The 9,285-nt window shown below is 62.3% G+C and overlaps 1 protein-coding gene across 1 annotated transcript in view; it reads right to left on the reverse strand.

Annotated features, from left to right (window-relative positions):
* The window catches only part of LOC131095025 (acrosin-like), an 11,926-nt gene extending 4,025 nt beyond the window's left edge, over positions 1-7,901 (reverse strand). The window contains exons 1-4 of the mRNA XM_058042620.1: positions 7,691-7,901; positions 6,371-6,550; positions 2,092-2,342; positions 295-425 (exon numbers count right to left, since the gene is read on the reverse strand). Of these exons, the coding sequence (XP_057898603.1) occupies positions 295-425; positions 2,092-2,342; positions 6,371-6,550; positions 7,691-7,758 (630 nt within the window). The 5' untranslated portion in view covers positions 7,759-7,901. The remainder of the gene's footprint in view (positions 1-294; positions 426-2,091; positions 2,343-6,370; positions 6,551-7,690) is intronic.
* Positions 7,902-9,285: the final 1,384 nt, after the last annotated feature.

The following is a 9,285-nucleotide window of genomic DNA, read 5'->3' on the forward strand; positions in this document are numbered from 1 at the left end:
AATCAGGATTGGGATTAGGACCGGGATTGGGACAGGGACTGGGACTGGGATTGGGACTGGGTTCGGGATGGGGATGGGGACCAGGACTGGGACTGGGATCAGGATTGGGATTGGGATTGGGACTGGGATTGGAACTGGCACCAGGGTCAGGATCGGGATTGGGATTGGGGCCAGGATCAGGACAGGGACCGGGATTGGGATTGGGATTGGAACTGGCACAGGGATTGGCACCGGGACACGGGGCCCAGGTGGGGAACGGGAACGGGGCGGGGCTGGGGGCGGGGCCGGGCTCACCTGGCAGCTGTCGGAGCCGCCCCGCGGGTTCTCCGCGCACACCTGGGGCGGGGCCGCGCTCCCGGCGCTGTCGCAGAGCTCGGGCGGGAGCAGCCGCACCTGCACCTCCCGCATCACCTCCCGGGGCGGGGCTGCGGGCGGGGCCGGGCGTGAGAGCCAGAACCGGGCACAGCCGGGCACACCTGGGCACAGCTGGGCACACACCTGGGTACACCTGGGATACACCTGGGTACACCTGGGTACACCTGGGGACAGCCAGGCACACCTGGGGACAGCTGGGGACACACCTGGGGACACACCTGGGCACACCTGGACACAGCTGGGGACACACCTGGGTACACCTGGGGACAGCTGGGGACACACCTGGGCACACCTGGGGACACACCTGGGTACACCTGGCACCCTTGGGACACACCCTGGGCACACCTGGGCACGCCTGGGACACACCTGGGACACATTTGGGATACACTTGGGCACACCTGGGTACAGCTGGGGACATCCGGGTACACCTGGCACCTTTGGGACACACCCTGGGCACACCGGGACACACCCTGGGCACACCTGGGCATACCTGGGATACACCTGGGCACATCTGGGATACACCTGCCCCACACCTGGGCACACCTGGGCACCCCTGGGCACACCTGGGACACACCTGGGCACACCTGGGCACACCTGTGTCTTCTGTGGGACCCCAGCCCCCATCCCAGGGACCCCAGCCCACCCTCAGGACAGACCCGAGACCATGATGGGATCTTAACCTGACACAGAGACACAGCTGGCACTCACCTGTGCCCACCTCAGACACACCTGGCACTCACCTGTGCCCACCTCAGACACACCTGGCACTGACCCGTGACCCCCATCGTCCCCGGGCACTCACCTGTGCCCCCTCAGCCCCAGCTCAGCCCCACCTGACCCCTACCTGTGCCCATCCCATCCCCCTGGCACTGCCCTGTGCCCAGCACGGACCCCCAGCCCCAGCTCAGACACACCTGGCACTCACCTGTGCCCACCTCAGCCCACCCACTGCTCACCTGTGCCCATCTCAGACACACCTGGCACTCGCCTGTGCCCATCCTCCCCTGGCACTCACCTGTGCCCACCTCAGCCCACCCATTGCTCACCTGTGCCCCCATTCCCCATCATTGCTCACGGTGGCCCTGCCCCAGCTCAGCCCCCCTGGCACTGCCCTGTGCCCACCTCAGACACACCTGGCTCTCACCTGTGCCCATCCCATCCCCACCTGGCACTCACCTGTGCCTGCCAGCGGTGCCCACCCCACGGTGTAGCAGGGCCTGATGCCCTCTGTGCCGCTCTGCCCAGCTCAGACACACCTGGCACTGCCCTGTGCCCATCTCAGACACACCTGGCACTCACCTGTGCCCACCAGCGGTGCCCAGCCCACGGTGTAGCAGGGCCCGATGCCCTTGGTGCCGCATTGCCCAGCTCAGACACACCTGGCACTCACCTGTGCCCATCTCAGAAACACCTGGCACTCACCTGTGTCCTGCCCTCACCTGTGCCCCCTGGCACTCACCTGTGCCCGCCAGCGGTGCCCAGCCCGCGGTGTAGCAGGGCCCGATGCCCTCGGTGCCGCTCTGCCCAGCTCAGACACACCTGGGGCACACCTGGCACTCACCTGTGCCCGCCAGCGGTGCCCAGCCCACGGTGTAGCAGGGCCCGATGCCCTCTGTGCCGCTCTGCCCAGCTCAGACACACCTGGCACTCACCTGTGCCCACCTCAGACACACCTGGCACTCACCTGTGCCCATCTCAGACACACCTGGCACTCACCTGTGCCCGCCAGCGGTGCCCAGCCCGCGGTGTAGCAGGGCCCGATGCCCTCGGTGCCCCGCCGCTGCCGGGCCCGGCTGACGCAGCCCAGCTGCACGAAGTCGCTGCACCGCGCCGGCGGCTGCAGCTGCAGCAGCGCCACGTCCAGCCCCGGGTGCAGCCGCGCCCGCAGCACGCGCCGCACCTCGGCCTCGGGCCCGGGGTCGCTCAGGTCGGCGGCGCCCAGAACCACCCGGCAGGCGGTGACGTTCCTGGGGACACCGGGACACCGTCAGGGCAGCCGGGACCAACCGGGACCACCGGGGGTAGCAGAGGGGCGGCTGAGAATAACCGGGACACCGGGACACCGTCAGGGCAGCCGGGACCAACCGGGACACCGTGAAGGGGCCGGTGGGACCAACCGGGACACCGTGAGGGGGAGCTGCGACTGCCCGGGACACCGGGAGCACCGTCAGGGGAGCCGGGACCAACCGGGACCACCGGGGGTAGCAGAGGGGCGGCTGAGAGCAACCGGGACACTGTGAGGGGCCGGCGGGACCAACCGGGAGTACTGGGGATGGTGAGGGAGAGCTGAGAGCAACCGGGACACCGTGAGGGGTGGCTGAGAGCAACCGGGACACCGGGCACCGTGAGGGGGAGCTGGGACTGCCCGGGACACCGGGAGCACCGTCAGGGAGCTGGGACCAACCGGGACACCGTGAGGGGCCGGCGGGACCAACCGGGACCACCGGGGGTAACGGAGCGGCGGCTGAGAGTAACCGGGACACCGGGGGTAACGGGGGGCCGGGACAGAGCATTCCAGGGCCATCCTGGGACCATTCCAGATCACCCCGGAGAGTCCCGGGGCCATCCCGAGGACATCCCAGGTTATCCCGGATCATCTCAGGGCCATCCCAGAGTCCCCCAGGGCCATCCCGGGGCCATCCCAGATCATCCCAGGGCCATCCCAAAGCCCCCCAGAGCCATCTCAGGGCATCCAAGGACATCCCAGATCATCCTGGAGCCATCTCGGGTCATCCCAGACCATCCCAGGTCATCCCAAAGGCCCCCAGAGCCATCTCAGAGCATCCCAGGTCATCCTGGAGCCATCTCGGGTCATCCCAGGTCATCCCAAAGCCCCCCAGAGCCATCTCAGAGCATCCCGGACCATTCTGGACCCCCCCAAAACTCCCTAGGGCCAACCTGGATCATCCCAAGATTGTTCCGGGGCCCCCCAGAGCTTCCCAGCACCTCCTGGACCCCCCAAGACCATCCCAGGTCCATCTCAGATCCATCCCAAAGCACCCATGGCCATCCCAGATCATCCTGGAGCCATCTCGGGTCATCCCAGATCATCCCAGGTCATCCCAGGTCATCCCAAAGCCCCCCAGAGCCATCTCAGAGCATCCCAGATCATCCTGGATCACCTGAAAGCGCCCTGGGGCCATCCTGGGTCTTCCCAGGACCACCCCAAAGCTCTTTTGGCACCATCCCGGAGCCTCCTGGGATCATCCTGGACCATCCCAGATCATCCTGAGACCATCCCAGGGCCATCCCAGAGCCCCCCAGGGCTATCCTGGATCATCCCAGGACCATCACAGATCATCCCTGATAATCCCAGATCTTCTTGAGGCCATCCCAGGGCCATCCTGGGGCCATTCCAGATCATCCCAGAGCGTCCAAGATCATCCCAGGTCATCCCAGATCATCCCAGGGCCATCCCGAGGCCATCCCAGAGCATCCTGGACCATCCCAAAGCCCCCCAGAGCCATCTCAGAGCATCCCAGGTCATCCCAAGGGCATCCTGGGGCCATTCCAGATCATCCCAGAGCATCCAGAATCATCCCAGGGCATCACGGATCATCCCAGGGCCATCCTGGAGTCCCCCAGGGCCATCCCAGACCATCCCAGATCATCCTGGAGCTTCCCAAGGTTATCCCAGGACCTTCCTGAGGCCATTCTGGATCATCCCAGAACATCCCACAGCCATCCCACAACCATCCCAGAACATCCCAGAGCCCCTGGAACCTTCCTGCAGCATCCCAGGACCATCCCAAAGCTCCTCAGGGCCATCCCTGAGCCTCCCAGAGCCTCCTGAGGTCATCCCGTGGCCATCCCAGATCATCCTGGACCATCCCAGATCATCCCGGATCATCCCGGGGCCATCTCGGAGCCCCCCGAGGCCATCCTGGAACCTCCCAGATAATTCCAGATCGTCCCAGGACCATCTCAGATCATCCCAGGTCCATCTCAAAGCCCCCGTCGCCATCCCAGATCACCCTGGACCATCCCAGATTATCCCAGATCATGCCAGGGCCATCTCGGAGCCCACCAAGGCCATCCTGGAACATCCCAGGTAATTCCAGACCATCCCAGGTCCATCTCAGACCATCCCGGACCATCCCTGATAATCCCAGATCTTTCCGAGGTCATTCCGAGGCCATCCCAGATCATCCCAGGTCATTCCAGATTATCCTGGATCATCTCAGAGCCATCCCAGAGCCCCCCCGAGTCCATCCCAGATCACCCCAGGTCATCCCAGATTATCCTGGATCATCTCAGAGCCATCCCAGAGCTCCCTGGGCCCATCCCAGACCATCCCTGGCCATCCCAGGCTCATCCCGGGTCCATCATCCCAGCCCATCCCAGGGTTATCCCAAAGCCCCCCGAGGCCATCCCAGCCTATCTGGTTCATCCCAGTCCGTCCTGGCCCATCCCAGCCTATCTGGTCCATCCCAGCCCATCCCAGTCCGTCCCGGGCCCATCCCAGCCTATCCCAGTCCATCCCAACCCATCCCAGTCCATCCCAGCCTATCCCAGTCCATCCCAGTTTGTCCCAGCCCATCCCAGTCCATCCCAGTCCATCCCAGCCATCCTGGTCCATCCCAGGATTATCCCAAAGGTCCCTGAGGCCATGCCAGCCCATGCCAGTCCATCCCAGCCCATCCCAGTCCGTCCCGGGCCCATCCCAGCCTATCCCAGTCCATCCCAACCCATCCCAGTCCATCCCAGCCTATCCCAGTCCATCCCGGGCCCATCCCAGTCCATCCCAGTCCATCCCAGCCCATCCCGGGTCTATCCCGGTCCCACCCTGGCCCATCCCGAGTCCATCCTAGACCCATCCCACGCTCATCCTTGCCCATCCCAGCCCATCCTAGAGCCCCCTGGGACTATCCTGGGTCCATCCCGGCCCATCCTGGGCAAACCCCAGCCCACCCCAGCCCATCCCAGCCCATCCTGGTCCCATCCCGTGTCTATCCCGTGTCTATCCCGCTCACTGGGGCAGGCAGTGGGCACAGTCAGCAGCCAGCCGGGGCTGATCAGGCCCATCCCGGCCCATCCTGGTCCCACCCAGTCCCACCCTGGCTCGCCCTGGGCCATCCTGGAACTATCCCAGACCCATCCCAGTCCATCCCAGACCCATCCCAGTCCATCCCAGACCCATCCCAGTCCATCCCAGTCCATCCCAGACTCATCCCAGTCCATCCCAGACCCATCCCAGTCCATCCCAGACTCATCCCAGTCCATCCCAGACCCATCCCAGTCCATCCCAGACCCATCCCAGTCCATCCCAGTCCATTCCAGACTCATCCCAGACCCATCCCAGCCCATCCCACTCCATCCCAGACTCATCCCAGACCCATCCCAGTCCATCCCAGACTCATCCCAGCCTATCCCAGACCCATCCCAGTCCATCCCAGTCCATCCCAGACTCATCCCAGCCTATCCCAGTCCATCCCAGTCCATCCCAGACCCATCCCAGTCCATCCCAGTCCATCCCAGACCCATCCCAGTCCATCCCAGACTCATCCCAGACCCATCCCAGTCCATCCCAGTCCATCCCAGACTCATCCCAGACCCATCCCAGTCCATCCCAGCCCATCCCAGTCCATCCCAGACTCATCCCAGACCCATTCCACTCCATCCCAGACCCATCCCACTCCATCCCAGCCCATCCCAGTCCATCCCAGCCCATCCCGCTCCATGCCAGACCCATCCCAGACTCATCCCAGTCCATCCCAGTCCCACCCCAGCCTGTCCCAGGTCTGTCCCGCTCACCGGGGCAGGCAGCACGCCGCGGTCAGCAGCCAGCCGGGGGTGATCAAGCCCATCCCAGCCCATCCTGGTCCCACCCAGTCCCACCCTGGCTCGCCCTGGGCCATCCTGGAACCATCCCAGACCCATCCCAGACTCATCCCAGACCCATCCCAGTCCATCCCAGCCCATCCCTGTCCCAACCCAGTCCCACCCCAGCCTGTCCCGGGTCTATCGCAGTCTGTCCCGGGTCTGTCCCGCTCACCGGGGCAGGCAGCGCGCCGCGGTCAGCAGCCAGCCGGGCGCGATCAGGCTCCCGCCGCAGACGTGGCCGCTGCCGGCCCGCAGCGGGTCCTGGATGCTCGCCAGCCCCGGCCAGGCCCCGGGAACCGGCCCGGAGCCGCCGCCGAACTCCTCGGCCATGGGCTGGAGACCGCACGTACCGCTGGGGGGGACAGGGACAGATGTGGGGACAGGGACAGACACGGGGACAGGGACAGACACGGGGACAGGGACAGGGACGGGGACAGAGGGCACAGGGACAGGCGTGGGGACAGAGGGACAGGGACAGGGACAGGCGTGGGGACAGGCATGGGGACAGGGACAGACGTGGGGACAGGGACAGAGGGACACAGGGACAGGCATGGGGACAGAGGGACAGGGACAGGGATGGGGACAGGGACAGATGGGACAGGAGCAGGGACTGGGACCGCGACACGGGACAGGGACACCTGACACCAGGACAGGGGCAGGGACAGGGATGGTGACACGGGGGCAGGGACATCACCCGGGGACGTGACCGTGCCCACCGGCTCTGCCTGACCGGCTGTGCCAGCCCTGGGCTGTGACAGTGACAGGGACACGGGGACACAGTGACACTGCAACACGGGGACAGTGACACTCTGACATCGGGAAGGGACAGGGACACAGGGACAGGGACACGGGGACAGTGACCCCCAAGATGGGGAGAGGAACCGTGACACTGGACAGGGACAGGGACACCCCGACACGGCGACAGGGAGACAGGGACAAGGGGACCCCCGACACGGGACAGGAGTCCCCAGTGCCACACGTGTCCCCCTGGTGGTGCCAGAGCCTGGCACGGGCACGGGGCTGCGACCCCCCCCCCGGGCTGTGGTGACCTCGGGGACCTCGGGGACCCTGGGGACACTCAGGGGACTCAGGGGACCCTCAGGGGGACCCTCAGGTAACCCTGGGGACCCTCGGGACAACCTCGGGGACATTCGGGGATCCTCAGGTGACCTTGGGGACCTTCGGGGGACCCTGGGGACGCCCTCAGGTGACCTCGGGGACACTCAGGAGACCTTGGAGACCCTCGGGGACCCTCAGGTGACCTCGGGGACCCTCGGGACGCCCTCAGGGACACTCAGGTGACCTTGGGGACCCTCGGGACGCCCTCAGGGACACTCAGGTGACCTTGGGGACACTCAGGTGACCTTGGGGACCCTCGGGGACACTCAGGGGACCCTCAGGTGACCTCGGGGACCCTCGGGACGCCCTCAGGGACACTCAGGTGACCTTGGGGACCCTCAGGTGCCCTCGGGGACCCTGGGGTGTCACCCACTCGCACGAGTCCCAGGTGGCGCGGGCGGGCGCGGCCAGCAGGAGCAGCAGGAGCCAGAGCGGAGCCATGGCTGGGCCAGGGGACAGCGGCAGCGCCCGAGGCTCCCCGAGGGTCCCCCCCGGTCCCGAGGGTCCCGCCGGGCCAGGGATGACGTCACAGAGCGGCCCCGGTTCCGCCCGGCGCCGTCACAGAGCGGTGGAACCGGGGGAGGGGCGGAACGGCCGCGGAGGGTCCGGGGCGGCCTCGGGCAATGCCGGGAACTCCCGGAACAAAACTCCGGTCCCGGAAATCCCTGTCCCAAAAAATCCCGTCCCGAAATTGTCATCCCAAAAAATCCCATCCCGAAAACCCCATCCCGAAATTGTCATCCCAAAAATCCCATCCCGAAAACCCCATCCTAAAACATCCCAAAAGCTCCCAGACCAAAATCCCGCCCCAAAAATCCCGAACCAAAAATCCCATCCCAAAATCTCCCAAAATCCCCATCCCAAAACTCCCATCCCGAAATTCCCATCCGAGAATTGCGTTCTCAAAATGCCCATCCCAAAAATCCCTTCGCAGAATTCCCACCCCAAAATATCCAAAAATCCCCATCCCAAAATTCCCACCCCAGAATTGCCATCCCATAATTCCCCTCACAGAATTCCCACCCCAAAATATCCCAAAATATGCCAAAAACTCCCATCCTAAAATTCCCATTCCAGAATTCCATTCCCAAAATCCCCATGCCAAAAATTCCCATCCCAAAACATCCCAAAACTCCCATCCTAAAATCCCTATCCCAAAATCCCCATCCCAAAAACTCCCACCCCAAAATTCCCATTCCAAAATTGCGTTCCCAGAATTCCCATCCCAACGTTCTGATCCCAAAATATCCCTAAATCCCCATCCCAAAATCCCCATCATAGAATTGCATTCCCAAAATCTCCATCCCAAAATTCCCATCCCAAAATATCCCAAAAATTCCCATCCCAAAACATCCCAAAACTCCCATCCTAAAATCCCTATCCCAAAAATTTCCATCCCAAAATTCCCATCCCAAAATATCCCAAAAATTCCCATCCAAAAACTCCCATCCCAAAATACCCCAAAAGCCCCATCCCAAAATCCCCATCATGGAATTCCATTCCCAAAACTCCCATCCCAAAAATCCCACCCCAGAATTACATTCCCAAAATTCCCATCCCAAAATATCCCAAAAGCCCCATCCCAAAAATTCCTATCCCAAAATATCCCAAAAGCCCCATCCTAAAATTCCCATCCTGAAATTCCCATTTTCACCCCAAATCATTTTTATCTGAAAAATCCCTGCTTGCAGACTGGGGAAGCTTCTCAGCAGGGAATTTATTTTTATTTTTTCAATTTTTATTTATACAAAAATCTATTTTTCTGTATGTAAACAGAGGAAAGTTCTCAGCAGAGAAATTATTTTATTTTAATTTTATTTTTATTTTTATTTTTATTTTTATTTTTATTTTTATTTTTATTTTTATTTTTATTTTATTTTAATTTTAGTTTTAGTTTATGTATATGTTTATCTTTATGGTGTCTTTATTTTTATTTTTAAATTTTTATAAAACTCAATTTTTCTCCTT

Source organism: Melospiza georgiana, chromosome 32 (assembly GCF_028018845.1).
Source record: "Melospiza georgiana isolate bMelGeo1 chromosome 32, bMelGeo1.pri, whole genome shotgun sequence".
In the NCBI taxonomy this organism is placed as follows: domain Eukaryota; kingdom Metazoa; phylum Chordata; class Aves; order Passeriformes; family Passerellidae; genus Melospiza; species Melospiza georgiana.